The following is a 22,894-nucleotide window of genomic DNA, read 5'->3' on the forward strand; positions in this document are numbered from 1 at the left end:
ATTCTTCTCCCCCCCCCCCTCTCTCTCTCTCTCTCTCTCTCTCTCTCTCTCTCTCTCTCTGTGTGTGTGTGTGTGTGTGTGTGTGTGTGTGTAGTAATTGTCAGGTCTATTATAATGTGAAAATTATCCTACAGTTCCTAACACAATTACAATACCTCTTTCCCTACCTGCCATGAGCTAGTAACAATGTTTTTATAGATGTTCAATATGGAAGTCCATTAGAAAACTGCTTTATATATCTTTACCGAATTCAAGTTTTAGAGCTGGCCTGCTGACAAAATAATTACCAAAAATTCATCATTTTAAACATCAAATACACAACGGAAACCATATGCAGATCTATGCGCAAAATAGCACGATGAATACAGAACAATGATTTTTATATAAGAGATGCAGACGGGCACAAGAAAAGAGACAACTGCGCATTTGAGCTTTTGAGCAAAAGGTCTTCTTCAAAAGCAGAAACACACACATTTACACAAGCATAACTCACAAATAAATGATCACTGTCTCTGGCCACTGCATACAGCAACAGCGCCTGACAGGAGAAGCAATCTGTGGGTGGTGGGAGTAAGGAGGAATCTGCAGAGGGGAGGGAGAGGGATAGCAAAGTAGGGGTGGGCAAAGGTATAGTACTGCTTGTGGGAGCATGCAGGGAAACGGTGATGAGTGGGTAGGCCTGCTAGGTGCAGACTGACGTCTGATGTAGGGAGACCGGGGGGGGGGCAGAGGAGGGGAAAAAAAAGGCTAGTAGATATGGTGGTGAAATAGAAGGCTGTAAGGCTGTGTAATGCTGGACTGAGAGGAGGGAAGGGGATAGGTAAGTGAAGGTCAGGGGCTAGTGAGAGCTGTGGCCAAGGGTGGGGTGCAGGGGGAGGATGTTATGGGAACAGTAAGATATTGCTGGGAAACTGGTCACTCAGAGCTCAAAATGAAGGCAGGCATACTGGGAGCACGTAGGAGTGAAAATTGGACTACTTCCTAAAAGGTTTCTTTGGTTACTTGACAGAGGATGGCAAATCATTTGGAGAATTCTTCTTTGTTGTGCTTCTCTGCATCTTAACATCTCTTCTATAAAGTCACTAGCAACCCAGCCTTTTCATATTATTATTATTCCATCCTGGATATTGAGGGGAGAGGGAGTAGCAACACTGAGGAAAGCAGGATGAGATTCAGAAAAAGAAATGAAGTTTATGCTCATGTCTCTGAACTTCATGACATCCCTATGAGTGATACTTGGAAAGTATGGTATGAGAAGAAGCCACAAGGATGGTTTTGTCCTTTTCTGTGTAAAACACTCACTCAGCTAGGGACTCTGAATGATTTTCTATGTGTCCAAAACTAAGAACTGTTTTCACTTCTCACCATTACTGAAGCAGTAGGTTCAAAAGTTGATTTCCATGCAGTCTCAGGAGCTCCCAGAGCTAACAACTCTTTGGAATACGGTACACAGGTCATATCTCATCCTTTGATATTATCCGTGTCAGTAACACACCAAAGAACTTCTCCGACAGGACTACCATTTCTGAATATTTATTTAAATTGCGTTATCATCCTATTTACTTTACTTGTCAGTTACCTCTACAACTGGTCAGACCCTTTGTGGACACTCAACCTCTAATGAACTTGTCGTCACCACAATGTTAAACTCTCCCCTTAACCTCTTTGTTAGCTTTATAGCCCATATCCCTGCAGCTGCTGTTAATGTAAAACTTGCCCTGTGAATTGTTCAACAACTAACTATTCACCCGGCCTTGTTACTTATAAGATCTATGTCATCAAAGGGAAGACTTGTCTCTTTTGAGAAGACACTAATAACTTTACTTTCGTGTTATGTGATAACAAATATGCTGTAATTACATGCAATTACATCACACAGTGCTCACTTGACATCAATATACACTAAACTCAGGTTACTATTTCTAGTCTTACCACTGTCGTATCTTACCCTCATGTTACGTTTATGATTTACATTTTGATTTATCTTTGACATTTTGTGGTTTCTGTTCTTATGTTTTCTTTCCCACTTCTCGTCCAGTACTTGTTTTATCTCCACTCTATACAACACTGTTATTGTACATCTGGGTCATTTATGCTTCTACACCCGCTAACCCACTCATCCACTAACACACTTCCATATCCCTGTCTTGTTGAAGGCCTTCTCTGCCTTAAGCTTTCTACTGGCATGTCACTGATTTCCATCTCATTCCTTTCTGTAATGTTCACTCAAATTTGAGTTCTGCATTGACTTTACTTCAGTCTGTCCAGTTCCTGCAAAGATTTCCTTTCTTTTCTGGATGAAAGAATCCCTAGTTTCAGAGCAAGTGGTGCAGTCACCTTTTGTTCATGTACATCATTTTGCTACCACCATACAGATAAATGTTTTACTATTCCTCTTTCAGTGATTATTTCACGCCCAAAATATTTTTATACTAATTGTCAAACTTATCTCTATTGTTTGGCTCCTTAGTCTAAATCGGTAAAAGTCTGGAGGCTTTGAACTCCTAGTGTTTTGTGTCCAACCACAGGCAAACTTACAGATCAAATAATAACAGCACACTGTGTAGCACTGTAGGAGTCTTTGCCGTGAATGCCATGTTGTGCCTGTTTGTTTCAAAATGCTTAACCCTTCAACTACTCTGGACGTGTCCCTGTGTGCCCCGAACGTGTTTACGCACACCACCAGTCCTTCTACCTGGTACTCTGAACATGTCTATGCACACAGGGACAGGTACAAAGCCGCGCACGTTAACACGTCCAGAGCAGTTAAAGGGTTAATGAAGCATTCTGGCTTCATCACAAGAGTTACCCACGACTCCTCTGAGAATTGTTATAATATGGAGTTAAGTGAGGAAAATAAATTAAAGATGCTGCTGAATGCTATTTCTGAAAAACAATATAAAATTTATAACACTGAAGTTTAAGTTTTGAAAATGAACATGTCAATAAGACACTTTCATGAGGTATCTGAGCATTTTTTACTTCTTAATGTCATTTAAGCATTTGTACTGCATGGTACAAAACACAATACACATGTGCAATCCAACATTGTACAAAGAAGGCAGAAGATGTTCCCTCTGCAGAAATCTGTATGCTGGGTGAAGCCTGATTCCGCGACTTCCTGTACCCCTCTCTGTCAGCAACAGGGGGAAGTTTGACAAATAGTAGATATTCTTGTCTTTCAGACTGCATTACTTGCCAGCTCCAGCTATTTCCTACGTATGTCCATGACTTAACAACTCAAGGTCAGAATAATACCATGGATCCGACTACACAGAGGAGAAAAACTTAAAAACAACGCTAATATATATACAGGGATAAAGGTAAGATCATTTACTGTAAAGCAACAGAAGTTTGCATTATTTATTCTGCAACTGGTTTATTGGCTACTGCTTCCTAAATTGTCTCCCCCTCCCCTTTTCCCAAAAAACAATCACACACTAGAGTTCTGCAATAAATTAGTATACAGGTGCAGTTATGTGACAATGGAAGAGTATTAGGATAAGTGTCATGAGTTGTGTTGGAATTCCATTCATGGATGTTATGTTACAGTTCTCTACACACACACACACACACACAAAAGGAAGTACCAAAACAAAATCTTTAGAATTTAACTGTAAGACATTACTTCCCTGACAAAAATAATCAAACTATGAGAGATACACGAAGATTAAGACTATAAATCCTTGCATTCTATCATTTTCGGACATTTAAAACATGAAAAAAAATTTTCAATGCTTGTTTCCCCAAAATTAAAACAATGTGCGAGCTTGAGGTACTTGGTATCTCAAAGATACAATGTGTGTAAGAAGAAAAATGTCAGTCTTCAATAATGAAAAAGACAATTCCAGACTATTGTGATCACCCATTTTCTCCCATGTAACAAAATACAGTAACACACCAGAATGAGTTGTCAATGGGACACGGCTGGTGAGCAGTGAGCGACTACTGCAAATTTCCTTTGTTCTATTAAATGCCAGATTTATGCCAGATTTAACTTCACATGGTTTGGGTAAGCTGTTATTCAACTTCACTATTTTTCCCTACCTGTTGCTATTTTTTTCTGATTTAGAAGGATAAACAGGTATTTTTAATTCTAGCAGCTGCAAATTGATTTTTATTCTGCCTAGTAGACAGTGATCAGGTCTATACTTTGGAAACAACAGTGTAACAAAGTGAAAGAAAATAGAATAGTGGCAAGTATTTGCGTTGACTGGTGTTATCAGACATTTCATTTCATTCTGCCTATATATTACGCAACTTCTCTCTCTTTCTCTGACAGAAGAAAAACAAGAATTTAATGTGAAAATAGATCACTGTGCTGTACAGAACTACTTCAGCTGACAACCAATACAGTTCTTCAACAAGATTTACAAATTAAATACACTCTTTATTGGAGTTAAGCCACAGATAGTCTTCTCTGTAGAGTTACTGCTTTGTAGTACACATACAGGACTGTATTTCGCTGTTACAAAAGAGAGAACTGAAATAATTATTACTCTGAAACAAGTATCCGAAGAGTTTCTAGCAACTTTTTTCTCCACAGCATTTCATTCTATATCTTCACTAATCGTACTCTAGTTGTATCATTTTTTGTTGATACGGTCATATTATTACTGGAAACTGACAGCAAGGCCTCAGCAGACCAGCTGTCCTATCCCCATAAAAGCATACTTATTTTGTGTGTATGTATTTTTTTTTAACTATTTATTTTCATTGAATTATGATGACAAACCCTATATCAATGTGAGACGTTCTCTGGATGACTAAGTCAAATAAAATAAAATGCAAGGTGCACCTTTTAGTTAGTACAATACAACAATATTGTGCCAGTGTAACACTTCAATTAACCCACAAAGCTGAGAAAGAAATATAAATAACATTGGTAGCACATTGCATGAAATTATATAAACAATATCAGAGCAATGTTTAGCAAATGAATTGAATAATATGTCACTATTACAATTATTCAAAAAGGTACAAACTTTTCCATGTATTATTCTGGAGAAGAAAAAGCCAAACATTGAACTTCAGAACTACAGTTGAGTGGTATGGACAAACTGAACCGAAACTAGTATACAAACATTGAAGAAAAATGAAACATGAACAGCAGAGAGAATAACGTGTATTGGTAGCAATAGTATCCTCCGAAAATGCACCTTTTATTAATTGGAAGATTTCAGACTAATGAAATAGTTCCGTCCCTATTCTACATTATATCAACAACCTAAAAAAGTTTGGAAAATCATGAAGTGAACAACACTCATTAAACGAACAATAGCCAGTCTGCATGTAAATCAACGCCACTTCAGTTGGGTGTATGAGAATTCAAATGAAAAGTGACAGTCCATAGTTTTTAGAAGTCAAATTTCTCCTGCAGAGCTTCACTGTCAGACTCCTTAAAATCATCACTTCTAGATGCTGAAGACGAGTAAGTTTTCTCTTGTGAATCTGGTGGTTTGCGTACCCTGTGGTAGATGCTCTTGTGGTTGCGCAGACTGTTTAGAGTACTGTACACTTTATTGCAAATGTTGCACACGGGGACCTTAGTTGGGTGAGTATGAACATTCTGAACGTGCCGCCGCAGCCTCTGAAGAGAGGTCAGAGTTTTTCCACACGGCTCGCAACGATACTCCTCCCCAGCCACAACACCTGACAAGACAGAGACCTCCAATTAGGGACCTGGGCTCACCAGTTTAAGCAAATTAACTTATGGTAAACATACAACACAAAAATAAATGGGATTATCTTTGAACTAAGTTTAAGATACAGGACAGGATAAATTCACATCTCTGACAGAGGGTATTTTGACCCACTATACGCCAAAAGAACAAATAAGAAAAAATAGCTGCTGTCCTGTGGGAAAATTTGGGACAAACACCACAAGCAGTAACTAACTCAGGTACTGAGTACATAAACTGAATTAGTTACACGAATTAATAGGTTACTCGTGCTTGTATGTGGAATGTCACCTTTCACAATATTTTTTAAAAAATCTTATTAGGAACTGCCTGACAGTAAGAGTGAAGGACAGGTCAAGAAAACCAGAAATGTTTTCCAGACTCCAAGAAAACCACAATTGTGTTCCAGACTTCAAGAAAGTCATAAGTGTGTTCGGTGTGACATGAGGAGCTGTTTGACGTCAGGCTTGTTACACTAGACAAGTGCGTAAATCAGAAAAATTTGACTTTCAACAAACTAGTGGTGTTTATGGTTTACACAAAAGTGTTTGTTCATTTCTCTGTCTCTGAATGAAATTAAGTGCATAATAAATACAAAACTGATACTACATTAAACCCAAACTAGTACAAAATACATGCATGTGCCCCCACCTCTCTCTCACTCACTCACACACACACACACACACACACACACACACAAGTGTGACTTCGCTGTTTGAGAACTCCTTAAAATTTTGTATTGATTGCTTTTGGTATAAATTTTATAGTTATGACAGTATGGTGAAACATGAATTTCCAATTGATGTGGATATATAAATTGTGATATAACCAGTTCTTTCACTGGATAAGCGCACCATTATTGTTGACCTCTACCATGACTTTCTGTCTTTCAGAATCTTGTTACAGCAGCTACCCACAATTTCTGAGGTTGTGTAGGAAAACCATATTCTCAAAGTTGTGTGGTTATTGACTGGTCACAAAAACTGCCCACAGCCAGGAGAGCGGTGTGCTGACCACACGCCCCTCTGTATCCGCATCCAGTGATGCCTACGGGCTGAGGATGACATAGTGGCCGGTTGGTACCGTTGCGCCTTCAAGGTCTGTTCAGATGGTGTGTGTTAATTCCATTTCACTTGAATTCAAGTCCAACATCCTTCCAACAGAAGTTCTTCATTCAGCCATACTTAGCTCTCAAGAATGGTTCTTTGTGTAATTAGCATTCCCAAAATGCTTTCATGATATAATGGCAACTCATCTGCTTTCATGTACGTGATTTTCTTAGTTAATTTTCAAGCATTGATATGCTATAGCTGAGTAATTGCCCTTCCCTTATTTTATATATTGCTTCATTCAGGAATTTCCATTATTGTTATCATTTGCTAGATATTATAGCATCTAGTAAAGCATATTACGTATTATTGTGTCCAAATTTTACCAGCTGCTGCAAAGGCTGATTTCTGTACAACAGTGCTTCTAAGAAATTATTTGTCCCATGGCTGTAACTGCAGAATTCTCATAATCAATGGAAAATTTAATAATTACTAAGTAACATTAATTATACATTGAAGTCTTGCAACAAAAAAGTCATGCCATTACCTACACATATTTTATGTATCAAAGAAGAGATAAACCAAAAACACAATGCAATTCTTTTCTATGCAATTATCCTTCAAGGTAAAGTTTCCACATTAGGATTTATGTCTCTCTCTCAAGAAGAATTTTCATGAAGTATGTCCATTGCCATTGGTAAGTAGACATCTATGCCTTTTGCTACAGGACACCCATAAATTACCATCATACTTTTCATACTAAGGTTTCTCTTTAGCGTGTAATAAGCCTGTCAACCATCTCAATTAGTAATATGAATCAAATGCACTGATATGGAATTAGTGGATTGGTGATGATAAAATCGAAGAAGATGCAATGACGTGAAATGGCATCAGAGTATACTGTTCTGATATAGTGACCCTGTAAGGGAATGAAGATGTTGTGGCAATTGAAAATTGGTGCCATAGTGGGACCTCTTCCTTATTGCAAGCAGTCTCAATAAGCTGTAGCAATAGAAAATAATGATCCTGTTAAATGAAATAATTGAGTTAAAAGATAAGAAAATCCTCTAATTTGTTATCTATTAGCCAGCTATCAGTTAACACTTATCATACTCAGTCATCTGACACCAAATGTTAAGATACCAGTACATGAAATGTTGCTATTACATAAGTTTAGAAGTGTAGAAGAAAACATGTCTTTGGACTACAACCCCTTATCATTCGGATGATATTTGCACAAATGCACAACAAGGCTGTTTTTTGTTCGATAATGTTTTCTACATATCTTGCACCAAAACTGTTCAGTCTGCACCCGGTGGAGATCGAGGATGTGCCTCTTGAGTGTAACAGAGCTGCGCAGCTTTTTGCCACATTCAGGGCAAACAAAACCACGTTCAGCTTCTAACAGGACTTCCCTTGCAATTATCTCTTGGTTTGGCAGCCACACTGGCAGAGAAGATTCATTTGGCATGCTGCAACCTACACAACGCACCAAAACAGAACACTAGTTAGGTACTGACGACTCCCCCACCCCCACATAAACCAACATGTCACAATGCACAATGGCCCATGCAATCCACACAGGAAAAACAATGACACATCATGAAGGCGAAGACAATACTAAAAACTTGTGAGGAAATCGCATTGTGGATCACTGTCATTTATGCTCATAAATAATACTGACTTTGAAATAATGCATGATCACCAACTTTAACGAATGCACAGGTGCACAGATGATGATGATGATGATGGTGTGTGTGTGTGTGTGTGTGTGTGTGTGTGTGTGTGTGTGAGAGAGAGAGAGAGAGAGAGAGAGGGGGGGGGGGGGGGGGGAGGGGGGGAGGGAGAGGGGGGGGGGGGTAGGTAATGGAAGTGAAGAAAAACATGTTAAAGTCAAAATATAACATTCATATGGGTTGGTGGTTGAAAGGGTGTCAATATTACAGTAACATTAAGAAGGAAAAATGAAGCTTACAAGAAAGATATGAGGACCTGAAAAATAAAGTTTCAGCAGGTCTGGCATAAAACAATTCTAACCGCATTAGGTGCAGTGCTGGAATATATAGAAAAGACGCTTAAAAGAACTGGCATCAATGAAAATCCACCTGCCAACTACAAAAAATCATTTTGCTTGGATCTGCAGACATTTTTTGTTGATATATCACAAATTCCAGTCCCTTGGCAAGTGTCCAACAGATGAAAGAATGTGAAATCCAGCATAATGATCTCATCTGCTGTGTTTACTGCTGTCCTTTACATTAACAAATAATAACTACGATGAAGTTATAATTCAAATGTTCACATCCTTCCTTATCATCATATTTAAAGCACTTGGTTTTTTTTATGATCTCATTCAGGATTCTGTACTTTTAAATTCTTGGAAAGGATATAAGCTGCAAAAAACAGACACAAAATAACAGATGAAACTTTCGTTATAGTGCTTAATCCTGTCAATATTACATTGAGAATGTGCCACATGGAAATTGTAGTTTTTTCAGAATTTAAATTTATTTGTGGATATAATTTTAAAAAAGCAGCTGCTTCTGTGATTTTGGTAGTGATTCATTTTCTGCATGCGTGAAACCTTCCGCATGTGTGCAACCTGACACTAGCAGACACTCACATTTACCTGGACGAATCAATGAGTAAATCACAGATTCATAAATATGTCTCAAAATTCAATACAGGACAAAATGTACAGTAATGTGAATGACTAGAATTCTTGGCAAATATTGATATGATAATTAGAAAATATATTTCCACCAATGATGATCTGTGAAATTATTCCGGGAGGTGGGGGAAGACCTGTCAAATGTGGTTAAAATTTCAGCAATAAATGAAAGCACTGGCTGCAATAATAATAATAATAATAATAATAATAATAACAGAGGGAAACTACCTGCATATACCTATAATGTGTGTGTGTGTGTGTGTGTGTGTGTGTGTGTGTGTGGTTTGGGGGGGGGGGGGCGATTGTATCTTTATATCTGAATTTATCTTCCAGGTGTAACCAAAGCAACATGGACACACCTGTACTTAGGTTTTGCCATCCTGAGAGGCTACAGCTCTTTGAATGATGAAACTATACTGGCAAATGACACCGTTTCCAAAACACAGTAAAAGTAATGAAGAATGTGCACAGTTGCACCAATTATAAAATTGTATCAAAGCTATTTTATTTTTCAATAGTGGTATACCTTTAATTTTGTTCATTTCAAGATACTGGGGTTTAAACATAACTGAGTGATGACAATATAAATAAACAGAAATCCTTACAATAAGCGATGAACTGCAATATTTCAATATCTCAGTCAGAGAATAGTAATCACTCAATTATCTTTAAGCTTAGAATTTCAAATTTCAATGAAATCCACCAGCCAAATTTGTAAGTTCAATGCCATGTCAACTATCATCAACACTATTCACTAAGCATTCACTGCACAACAGGGTTACATACCATAAGCATCCACAGTATATATCATGTCACTATTTCCCAAAGTAAGAACCTAAAATTTGTGTGTCTGGGTTTTAAAACAGTAATAGGGCACTACATTTCAAATCATCAGGTTCCTTCCACATGACAACTTTTAAAAAATCTTTTCAAATAGCTTTAATTACCACCTGCAAAAGTAGAAAAATACTAATTCAAAATAACAGCTAGCAATATTCTAGGAAACAGAATTAAATTGTTTTAGATCAAACACAAAATAAAGGGTTGTGATGAGTGACTTGAGACTCCAGATAAGGGACTCAATTAATTGAACACAATGTCATGCACTTTGCAGGTACAAAGGACCTATCTTCCACTGGTGCGGAAAACTTGTGCTAATGTCACAATATAGTTAGTAATCCACTCCAGAGCTCATATTCACAGTAAATGTTGTGACGGGGAACATGTCAATATAAACAAGTGAAACTGGAGTCCACTGGCAAATACGGAAAACAAGAAGTTTTAAGCCACTTTAAAGAACAGGACAGCAGTAAATGGTAATTTGTCACAATGATAACCAAGAAAAGATAATAAAATAAGTCTGAAATAGTGCACAAATAGAAAATTGAAGAAATAAAACAAAGAACAGGACACTTGGAATCATGGATTTTGATACGGTTTAGGTGAAAGAGGGTATTTTTGGATAAAGGTAAGACTTATGTATCCTGGGAACAGTGGCAGGGGAGGAAATAAATTTAAGTAGGCACCATCTTTTGAAACAGGAGGGGGGAAAAAAAGAGTGCCTTTAGTACTGTCGCGACTGACAATGCAACTGAAATTGGGATGATATGAGTGGGTCTTTCGGTTACAAAAAAACAGGTAGATGGCTGGAATAAAATGAAGGAACAGTCACATAGGAAGGCTCAGGTGCAGTGTGTGATTAACTGGTGTCAGAGATCAGTATATAAAAAAATAGAACAACTTGTTTCGTACCGTTTTCCAATCATCTGTGTGAGCACCTAGTGCCAAAAAATAACTGTCTACTCACACATAATAATGCTTTAGCAAAAAAGAAGGAAGACTAGTGTTAACATCCTGCTGACAATGACACCACTGAAAGTAAATCATGAACACAAGTCAGATATGGACAGAAAATAAATTGGCTGTGGCCTTTCAAATGCACGAACACAAGTCAGATATGGATAGAAAAGAAACTAGCTATGGGGTTTCAAATGAAATCATCTCAGCATTCACCAAAAGTTATTTGTGAGAACTACAGAAAACATAAATATTGGCACTTCACCAGTAGGAACCTCTTTACAATATATCAGTAAATATTTTCAAAGTAAGTGGTATCCCACTAATTGTAAAATACTTATGAAAACTCATATTATGCCACCACCAGCTGCTGTGAAATTTTTTTCTTATTTCTACCAGTTTTGCCCCAAATCATCATCTGACATCTGGGATACAAAAATAAATGGAAATTCTTACAAACATGAAAGACAAAAAGCTGTACAATCTTATAATGTCAAGTTAAGTACTTATAGGTAGTTTTCCACTTACAATATTTTTGTGGATACATCATGACATGCAACAACATTCACTTAATAATTTTTATGAAATAATATATACGGCAACAGTCACTTGTTAACAACATCCACATGACATGGATAAAATTAAGAAATTAAGAATGTGATACATAAAATCTGTATATTACTCCGAAGAGCCAACGTCATTAATAACATACTCAGCTAATAAATATAAGTGAAGTATTACATTTCATTCATGGCAGTTTAAATAATGATCTTTATAATTCATGCATGTTACATTTTGCAACTTAAAGACACAAGAAAGTATGCTAGTGTAACATGTTGTTTGGAAAGTTCTTTCTTTAATTAATATAGGTATTAACAGGTAAGTTCTTCGACTTCTTGTTATGAGCGAGTACAGCTGTTCATGTGCTGTTAATGATAGTTCAGTTGTTTAATAGTGATTTGTTCTAACACTTTATATGTATTCAGAAGTTGGGTGCACCATAGTGTTTTATTATTGACAGCACTGGTTGTTCAGAACAATGTTTGGATTTTATTTCTCAGAATGTAATGATCTGGTGGCATTTTTGGCATTATATACAACGTAGCTGAATGTCACGTTATGTGTCCCAAAGACAGTGATAGAAAAACTTACTTTAAATTATTTGATGTTATAAGATTAGAAAGCTTTTGTCTGTCCTATTTTTAAAAAGTTACGAGAGTTTATACATCCCAGGTGCCTGGTGAATATTTATGATAGCTGAAACTGGTAGCAGTAATAAAGGTTTTCAACAGTAGCTGATGGTGGTACAACTGGTAAACATTTGCTTGCTGCCAGTGGTTTGCGGCCATTATTTTGTGAATGAACTAGAGGAAGAGGAGCAGCAGGAGCAGACATATGAATAGATTGCCGCCTTTTACAGTTAATACAGTTTCAACTGACAGTATTATCATGTGGCCTTTTAAGAGAATAATAATGTAACTTATTATATCAATATTCTACCATCATATCTTCGTGTTTTCCATGTAGTTATTACTCAGTCATGGTCTGTAATGTAACTTACAAAGGTGAGAAAAATAGGCAGTACACGAGGTCTGTTAGAAAAATTTGGAACATTCGTGATTTCACGCCAGTGGTGTGTTGGAGTCAAATGCGGTTGGCATCCCTGCACATGCCTGTGTTTGATGCATAACTGCTAGAATTTTCATTGTTGTACATCTGTTACTTATTCTTCAGTGCCGTATTGAGCAGAACATTGTGTCACACAGTTTGTGAATTTTGAGATGGCAAAGTTAGAGGAGGTATGTGTCTTCATTACATTTTGTATGAAACTCAATAAAGCCTTTACAGAGACACACTAAATGATGCAGGAAGCCTATGGTGATGAGTGCTCAGTGTTACGAATGGTTCACACGGTTTAAAAATGACTGGCCAGAAGTTGAAGATGACTCTCATTCAGGACGTTCTTCAACATCTACCAATGATGCTCATGTCAGGAAAGCCAAAGAAATTGTGCATGCCAATCAAAGACTCACTGTCTATGAGTGCCATAGAATGTGGCATTTCAGTTGTGTCATGTCATGAAACCCTGCAAGAAGGAAATGTCCTGAAATGTGGCAAGACAATTCATGGCTCTTGCATCACACCCACACCCACATATTTATTCCTGTTTGTGCATGACTATTACATAAACAATGAAATTACTGTGCTGTCTCGTCCTATGTATTCTCCACACCTGGCCCCTGTGGACTACTTTTAATTTCCAAAGTTGAAAAACCCATTGAAAGGACAAATATTTGCAACGATAGACAAGATAAAAATAAATTCGCAGACAGCACTTTGCGTGATCCAGCAAGAGGCATACCGAGACTGCTTCCGGAAGTGGAAACGGCGTATCAATTGCAGATGACAGTATTCAAAGGAGACCAGGCACAATAAGTGAAAAGTAAGCTCAGAAAAACTTTGTGGACGAAGTTCTGGAATTTTCTGAACAGACCTCGTACAAAGCTGTGACAATCAATAATTTATAACTATCGCTTGCAGTTCACTGGTAAAACTATACAAGAAAACCCTGAATTTAAAATGTGTTACTAAAATATCCACTGTTTTGCTTTCCTGGAAACAAACATGGAAAACAATGACTAGTGTGCAGGAAACAAAGATTTGGGAAAAGTGTTGTTTAAGAGACAGTTAAATGCAAATTGCCTGGTTAAGCTACATGATCTGAAAATTAATATCAACTTTATTTTTAAAAAATTTCTAAATTAACAAAACTAAGTTTTAAATCCAATTTCTCAAGCAGAGCCATGTCACTTCAACATGGTGATATATGAGTAGTTACTAAATCTCTATGTTAAAAATAATAACTACCAAGACAAGTATTTACCGTATTTAATTCTACAAATAAAAATATGTCAACAAAGTTATACGGTTATGAGAAATTTTGCACTGTTAGTAATATCTACATAACTGTCCGTAGAATGGATGTCATATTTACACTATTCTGAGTCACACTTGTCTTGTGAGCTTGAGATCGATGAGATATTAGGCTACTTCTAGTGCTGTACTGTCGACTGCAAATATTACACACAAATGTTCTAGTGTGGCATTGACTATGAACATCATCAATGTGTCTCTGCAAGGACCAACTACGAGTAAATGATTTTTCACACTGGCTGCAGTGATATCGAACAGCACAATGACTAAAATCTGAGGTGCTCGACTGGGCACTTCTTGCCTCTAAAGATAGCTTTGCAGTATTGCATTCGTGCAAAAGCACTCCATCCATTTCCTGAAGTGCCTCGAAACCAACAGGCAGCACAGCTGCAACCAACAGAAAAATAGTTGCTGAGCTGACAGCCAGTTGGAAGAATACACAACAATTTACTGTACCTTTTCCAACAATTCACACACACACGCGCGCGCACACACACACACACACACACACACACACACACACACACACACACACACACACACACATTCACAAAAATCTGATGCTTCTGGAGAAAGAACTAATCATCCCATTGCACCTAATTTCCCCAAGAAAAGCAAGCAGGGGAAAGAAAACAAAAAGATAATGTAATCCATAACTCTCACCAAATATGGAATTAACGGTTACAGTGGTGATTTATTTATTGACAGAAGGTGTGTGTGTGTGTGTGTGTGTGTGTGTGTGTGTGTGTGTGTGTGTGTGTGCGTGTGCGCGAGCGTGCGCACGGGAGAGAGAGTGTGAGAGAGACGGGAGAGAGAGTGTGTGTGTGTGTGTGTGTGTGTGTGTGTGTGTGTGTGTGAGAGAGAGAGAGAGAGAGAGAGAGAAGTACATCTGTATAACTAATTTCATTTAATTACCAACAACAAAACATCGGAAAAAATTCAGGCATACTATAATTAAGTAAATAAAAATTGTTCAATCATACCAACGATGATTCTTATAAATTCAATTTTCTCACAGGTATAAATTATTCTGACTGGTTTTCATTTCTTATCGAATTAACCACAAGTGTGATGACTGCATCCTATGGGCTCATGCTGTCTTATATAAAATGTTGAAAAGAAAAGTAAACTGGCATTTGAACCTCTCTCAAAATCTGCAATTTGTTCCTGACTACTACAATTCCTGAATTCAAACGGGACATTCTATTCCTTAGGAGGGAGTGCACTCAAGATTACCACTCAGATCAAATGAACTTTCAGTTCACCCACATGCATTAAGTTTTAAAGTCCTGTTCAACAAAATTCACTAATAAATAGTGTGTTATAGGTTCTGGTATACTCGGCACATCGCCAAGTCAATATTAAACTTTCCCAATAAAATTACCTTTGTTTTTTGCCTTAAACAGAAAACAACATCTTTGTCTCATTTCAGAATGTGAAAGCTTTTTAAATGGAGATGTATAGGCCATATCTGTAAAAACTAAAGACTACTGAAAGTTAGAGAGAGAGAGAGAGAGAGAGAGATAAAAACAAAATACATAAATAAGTGAAGTATAGTGGGTGAAAGGAAACTGGCATTGCATGTCTCCCATAATTCAAGATGCCCTTTTTCTTCTGGACTCTGTAACCTCTCACACATATTTTATAGTAATTCCTGAGTCCGCTGTTGATTTTGATTAAGGATAACTGTATTCTCAAATTCTCTAACATTTTCAAACAACTCTTCACCGTGCTACACACTATGGTAATCTGCTTGTCAACAATTTCATAAACCAAGATGATAAACACCAAACAAGCAATGTAAGCAAACTTCCCTTTGGCATAAATCAAACCAATTTTCAGTCAAACGGTGCATTTTGCAGAAGAACAAGGTTACAGTAATAACACGGGAACCAAATTCTGATAAACTCATTTTGTAACATGGCAAGGATTTCTCCTCTTGTAGTGAATCTGGCAGCTGGCATCTTTTGTGGAGGCATATAAAAATAGGAATCCCACAACTGAACACCAACCTGTCAACTGCTTTAGGTCGTCAGACTAAGTAGCATAGTACTCTGTCAACAAATTCAACTGGATGATTTTTACACGTTTTTCTGTCCACCTCTAGTGTAATAGTGACAAGAAATGAATATCCCCATTTTTTCTCTTCTGTTCCTGTTTCACATTTAACTTCTATATAAAGCCAGAAACTTACAATTTTAGGTACACCTTTACCTTTTATGCCGATGTCTGAAGTATAAGATTTTATTATTTACGAAAACTTTCTTCATTAATGACAGTCCAAACACTGTGTTTCTCATTTCTACCAATCTATATAGTTCTAGTGACTTACCAAATGAAAGCGCCGGCAGGTCGATAGACACACAAACATACACACAAAATTCTAGCTTTCGCAACCAACGGTTGCTTCGTCAGGAAAGAGGGGAGGAGAGGGAAAGACGAAAGGATGTGGGTTTTATGGGAGAGGGTAAGGACTTATTCCAATCCCGGGAGCGGAAAGACTTACCATAGCGGGAAAAAAGGACAGGTATACACTCGCACACACAAATATCCATCCACACATATACAGACACAAGCAGACATATTCAAAGACGAAGAGTTTGGGCAGAGATGTCAGTCAAGGCGGAAGTGCAGAGGCAAAGACGTTGTTGAATGACAGGTGAGATATGAGTGGTGGCAACTTGAAATTAGCGGAGATTGAGGCCTGGTGGGTAACAGGAAGAGAGGATATATTGAAGAGCAAGTTCCCATCTCCAGAGTTCGGATAGGTTGGTGTTAGTGGGGAGTATCCACATAACCCGGACGGTGTAACACTGTGCCAAGATGTGCTGGCCGTGCACCAAGGCATGTTTAGCCACAGGGTAATCCTCATTACCAACAAACAATGTCTGCCTGTGTCCATTCATGCGAATGGACAGTTTGTTGCTGGTCATTCCCACATAGAATGCATCACAGTGTAGGCAGGTCAGTTGGTAAATCACGTCTGTGCTTTCACACGTGGCTCTCCCTTTGATCGTGTACACCTTCCGGGTTACAGGACTGGAGAAGGTGATGGTGGGAGGGTGCATGGGACAGGTTTTACACCGGGGGCGGTTACAAGGGTAGGAGCCAGAGGGTAGGGAAGGTGGTTTGGGGATTTCATAGGGATGAACTAACAGGTTACGAAGGTTAGGTGGATGGCGGAAAGACACTCTTGGTGGAGTGGGGAGGATTTCATTAAGGATGGATCTCATTTCAGGGCAGGATTCCTCTCCCACATCCACACCGGTTGTTCAGAGCATCCTCCTACAGGCCAACCGCAAATTAGAGCAGCATGCCACCCTTCACCTCAAAGAGCTATCCAATCTCCTGGTTTCCCACCTCCGGAAAGGCAACTCACTCACCCTTCACAACCTTTCCAGCAAACCTCAACCTCCTCTCATTGCACCCAAACCCAGTCTCTCCTATCTACTTAATCTCCCACTTTCAGCTCCACTCCCTCCAAAACCTCAAAATTCCAATCAACACAATCTGGAACCACAACACCCTAATTCAGTAGTTAACCTTTCCTCCAAACCTCTCTCCCAATCCGAAACCTCTGTCCTATCCAAAGGCCTCACCTTCAGCCCCACTCCCAGATTCAACCAAACAGCCCTCGTCAAAGATTTACTGTCCTACACTCGTACTCTCTGCTGGAAATATCACTTTGCCACGAAGAAAATTGATCCTAATCCTACTCCTAATGATCCAACTCCCCAAGACACTATCCAAATTGAACCCTGCCTGGAACAGTTCCGTCCTCCATCACAGCGGGACCCAACTCCTCTTCCTCAAAATCACCCTCTCCAAACCTTCCAGGAATTTCTGACTTCCAGCCTTGCATCTCAATCCTTCTTAAAAAACCTTAATCCTACTCCCAACATCACCACTGCTGAAGCCCAGGCTATCCGTGAGCTGAGGGCTGACCGATCCATCGTCATTCTTCCGCGGACAAGGGTTCCACGACCATGGTACTTGATCGTCGGGAGTATGTGGCTGAGGGACTGCGTCAGCTTTCAGACAACACCACATACAAAGTTTGCCAAGGTAATCCCATTCCCGATGTCCAGGCGGAGCTTCAAGGAATCCTCAGAACCTTAGGCCCCCTGCAAAACCTTTCACCCGACTCCATCAACCTCCTGACCCCACCGACACCCCGCACCCCTACCTTCTACCTTCTTCCTAAAATTCACAAACCCAATCATCCCGGCCGCCCCATTGGCCTCGCTGTGATGGAGCACTTCCTTTCACGCCGATCACCTGCCACCCTACCTAAAACCTCTTTCCTCATTACCTAGCCAGCTTCATCCTGACCCACAACTTCTTCACTTTTGAAGGCCAGACATACCAACAATTAAAGGAAACAGCCATGGGTACCAGGATGGCCCCCTCGTACGCCAACCTATTCATGGGTCGCTTAGAAGAAGCCTTCTTGGTTACCCAGGCCTGCCAACCCAAAGTTTGGTACAGATTTATTGATGACATCTTCATGATCTGGACTCACAGTGAAGAAGAACTCCAGAATTTCCTCTCCAACCTCAACTCCTTTGGTTCCATCAGATTCACCTGGTCCTACTCCAAATCCCACGCCACTTTCGTTGACGTTGACCTCCATCTGTCCAATGGCCAGCTTCACACGTCCGTCCACATCAAACCCACCAACAAGCAACAGTACCTCCATTATGACAGCTGCCACCCATTCCACATCAAACGGTCCCTTCCCTACAGCCTAGGTCTTCGTGGCAAATGAATCTGCTCCAGTCCGGAATCCCTGAACCATTACACCAACAACCTGACAACAGCTTTCGCATCCCGCAACTACCCTCCTGCCCTGGTACAGAAGCAAATAACCAGAGCCACTTCCTCATCCCCTCAAACCCAGAACCTCCCACAGAAGAACCACAAAAGTGCCCCACTTGTGACAGGATCCTTTCCGGGACTGGACCAGACTCTGAATGTGGCTCTCCAGCAGGGATACGACTTCCTCAAATCCTGCCCTGAAATGAGATCCATCCTTCATGAAATCCTCCCCACTCCACCAAGAGTGTCTTTCCGCCGTCCACCTAACCTTCGTAACCTCTTAGTTCATCCCTATGAAATCCCCAAACCACCTTCCCTACCCTCTGGCTCCTATCCTTGTAACCGCCCCCGGTGTAAAACCTGTCCCATGCACCCTCCCACCACCACCTACTCCAGTCCTGTAACCCGGAAGGTGTACACGATCAAAGGCAGAGCCACGTGTGAAAGCACAGACGTGATTTACCAACTGACCTGCCTACACTGTGATGCATTCTATGTGGGAATGACCAGCAACAAACTGTCCATTCACATGAATGGACACAGGCAGACAGTGTTTGTTGGTAATGAGGATCACCCTGTGGCTAAACATGCCTTGGTGCATGGCCAGCACATCTTGGCACAGTGTTACACCGTCCGGGTTATGTGGATACTTCCCACTAACACCAACCTATCCGAACTCCGGAGATGGGAACTTCCTCTTCAATATATCCTCTCTTCCCGTTACCCACCAGGCCTCAATCTCCGCTAATTTCAAGTTGCCGCCACTCATACCTCACCTGTTATTCAACAACACCTTTGCCTCTGCACTTCCGCCTCGACTGACATCTCTGCCCAAACTCTTCGTCATTGAATATGTCTGCTTGTGTGTGTGTGTGTGTGTGTGTGTGTGTGTGTGTGTGTGTGTGTGTGTGTGTGTGCGTGTGTGTGTGTGCGCGAGTGTATACCTGTCCTTTTTTCCCCCTAAGGTAAGTCTTTCCGCTCCCGGGATTGGAATGACTCCTTACCCTCTCCCTTAAAACCCACATCCTTTTGTCTTTCCCTCTCCTCCCCTCTTTCCTGACGAAGCAACCGTTGGTTGTGAAAGCTAGAATTTTGTGTGTATGTTTGTGTGTGTATCGACCTGCCAGCGCTTTCGTTGGTAAGTCACATCATCTTTGTTTTAGATATATTTTTCCCACGTGGAATGTTTCCCTCTATTAAATCTATATAGTTCTGTTTCCTAAACATTGTAACCATCCACATTTTCACCAATTTTTATATTATTTTGATAGCTATTCTTGACTCTTCTCAATGCTGTTGAATTAATTTTGTGTGTGTGTGTGTGTGTGTGTGTGTGTGTGTTTTGCCATTTAATTCCACAGTTCTGCCTCCTTTGCTGTCGACCAGAAGTAGATCACTAGCTTAATTCTTAATGTTAGAAAACCTCTTTATTATGAAATCAAAACAAAATTACTTACAGTTACCAAAGATAACATGCTAAGTTGCAGACACGCACAATTAAAAGACAACTACACAAAACCCTTTGGCAACATCCTGCATTGGAAAAACAGAAATACACACCATTCATTCAAACAAGCAAGCACACCTCATGCACATAACTGTCAACTCTGGCAGCTCGTGCCACAGTGCAACTATCATGTGGGATGGTGGCAGCAATCCGGAGGGGGCAGGAAAGGGGAAGGGGCAGCAATGTACAGGGGAGGGATGAGGAACGCTGTCTGGTGGAGTATATGGGGACTTGAATATCAACAAGTGCAGCATCAGGAGGTTGTGGAGCAGGGAGGTGGCGAAAATGGAGCATAAAAGGGGAGGAGTGGGGAAAAGACGGGCAGGTGCATTGGCAGAGGGCGCCAAACAAAGAGGGTGAGATGAGAATGTTTAGGAGGTGATAGCGCAGACGGGGTGGAAACTACTGGGTGGAGGGTGTCGGGACAGGTTGAGGCCAGGATAATTACAGGAATGAAGCATGTTTTGTAAGGTAACTCCCATCTGTGTAGTTCAGAAAAGCAGGTGGTGGAGAGGAGGATCCAGATGGCTCAGGTAGTGAAGTATCCATTGAAATAAATGATGTCGTGTTCAGCTACATGTTGTGAAACAGGATGGTCTACTTTGATCTTGGCCACGGTTTGGTGGGGGCGTTTATCCTGGGAGACAGCTGGTCGGTAGTAATACCAATGTAAAAATCTTTGCCATGAGTGCAGCACAGATGGTACTAGATTCAAACTATAAATTCATTTTATTTGTCAAAGTCTATTATATGCATCCCCATATGAAAACTTTATTTAACCCTTTTTTAATTTAATGTTAATATTGTAACATTACCCTATGTGAACAGTCTTGTCATTTTTGTATCTTCTGTACAAATAATATCTGTGTAGGTCGCATATCATGTTTATCTCTGTGACATTCAGTTGTCACCTGAAGATGGCCTGAGAAGCCGAAAACAAATTTGTGACCAAAGAAATAAATTTTGCTGAACATTAGGAAGTGCTTTTCCTTGTTAATATCATAAAGGATTCTATATTATGGTGCAAAAGTTTTTTTAAAAGATTTCTCCTAAATTCTGGTAGGAATTGTGATTCAAAAATAAACAACAAAGTGAATGAGTACCTTATCCCACTGTTGAATATACGAACTTGAGGTTCTAAATAGTAGTTAACACTGTTGTTCACAATGGACAGGTTTTAACTTTGCCAATCAACAGAAAGCTCATGATGTTCTGCAATGTTAGTAAAGTTACACAAGTACGTTGTGGGACTTACAGAATATGTTTGAATCAAGTAAAGAATGCCTTACAAGAAATGGGGCCCTGGTGGTGAGCGCAGCAAACTGGTCTGTTGAGGTGTGATTTAAAAGAGAGGGAGCACCACAAAAATGGAACAATAGCAGTTAACTGTAAATAATCGTCACTACTACCCTTGCAGAGAAGGAAAGTAGATGTAAAAGGAAAAGATGAAATCCTGCACCACTGAAGCCAATACTCTCTCTCTCTCTCTCTCTCTCTCTCTCTCTCTCTCTCTCGACACACACACACACACACACACACACACACACTAAAATTAACTGTCTAGTTGTTTCATATGCACTGTTGACACACACAGTACTAATCATTCTGCACAGCAGACAGTACTGACTGCACAATAATTATTTTGATTGAAAATGTGCCACTTTCACTTCAGGAACACGTTTCGCTTGGTCAAGCTGTACATATTCCCCTGATCATTTGTTCTTGTTCTGCATTTTTCTTTTACTTTCTTCGCTTCTTTCCTGGCAGGATTTTTGGTTAAGATCAACTTGTCTTTTATGACTTTCCACTTCTATTACGAAGAACATCCATGACACTTTACACATTTAGAACATGTTGTGTGCAGAGAGGATACACTGGTTCCAATCTGTGCTATGGAATTTGTAAATGCTGCCATTGTGATGGTCCTGCACTGCCTCCCCTGCGACTCTGGGTCCCAAGCAGTGGCTCTCTGTGACAGCAAAGAATTAGTCGTGTGCTCACAGTTTGTCGCAAATCGAGTTACTTTTTCAGCTTGTGTTAACTGTGTGGTGTAAAGTGTAGTACTGTTTATTTCAAATTTAAGTGATACGGCCTCTTCCTTAAGAAAGTCGACATGTAGCGCTATCTTGCAGAGACTCACATGAGCTCGTATACAATGTGAGATGCTATTCTGAGGAATAAAACTATAAGGGTAGGTCTCTTACATTATTGTCAAAAGTCGTCGAACAAGTAGTTGCACCTCTGAAAATTGGAACAACCTCTACGAAGAATACAACGTGGAAAAGTGTGTAAGACATCTGCAGGAACCAACTGTGGCCCTTTCGACTCCAGGAAAAACCGGTGTGTGTTCTGCTAAAATGACAGAACTTTATAATTTTCGAAAGGACAATTTGGCAACATATATGTGACTTGTGCACAGAAAGGATGTCCCTCCCTG

At 39.7% G+C, this 22,894-nt stretch overlaps 1 protein-coding gene across 11 annotated transcripts in view; it reads right to left on the reverse strand.

The window, feature by feature from the left end:
* LOC126253415 (broad-complex core protein-like) overlaps positions 1–22,894 on the reverse strand; it is a 227,998-nt gene that overhangs the window by 80,811 nt on the left and 124,293 nt on the right. For 2 of the 11 annotated variants that reach the window (XM_049954725.1, XM_049954726.1), the window contains exon 6: positions 14,119–14,519. The exons of 5 other annotated variants lie outside the window; for them this stretch is intronic. In XM_049954725.1, the coding sequence (XP_049810682.1) occupies positions 14,158–14,519 (362 nt within the window). In that variant the 3' untranslated portion in view covers positions 14,119–14,157. Of the gene's footprint in view, positions 1–5,112; positions 5,653–14,117; positions 14,520–22,894 lie in introns of those variants that run through there. 4 more of the 11 variants (XM_049954729.1, XM_049954733.1, XM_049954728.1 and 1 more) reach the window with 4 other exon arrangements.

The sequence above is a fragment of the Schistocerca nitens genome, chromosome 4 (genome assembly GCF_023898315.1).
Source record: "Schistocerca nitens isolate TAMUIC-IGC-003100 chromosome 4, iqSchNite1.1, whole genome shotgun sequence".
Classification (NCBI taxonomy): Eukaryota; Metazoa; Arthropoda; class Insecta; order Orthoptera; family Acrididae; genus Schistocerca; species Schistocerca nitens.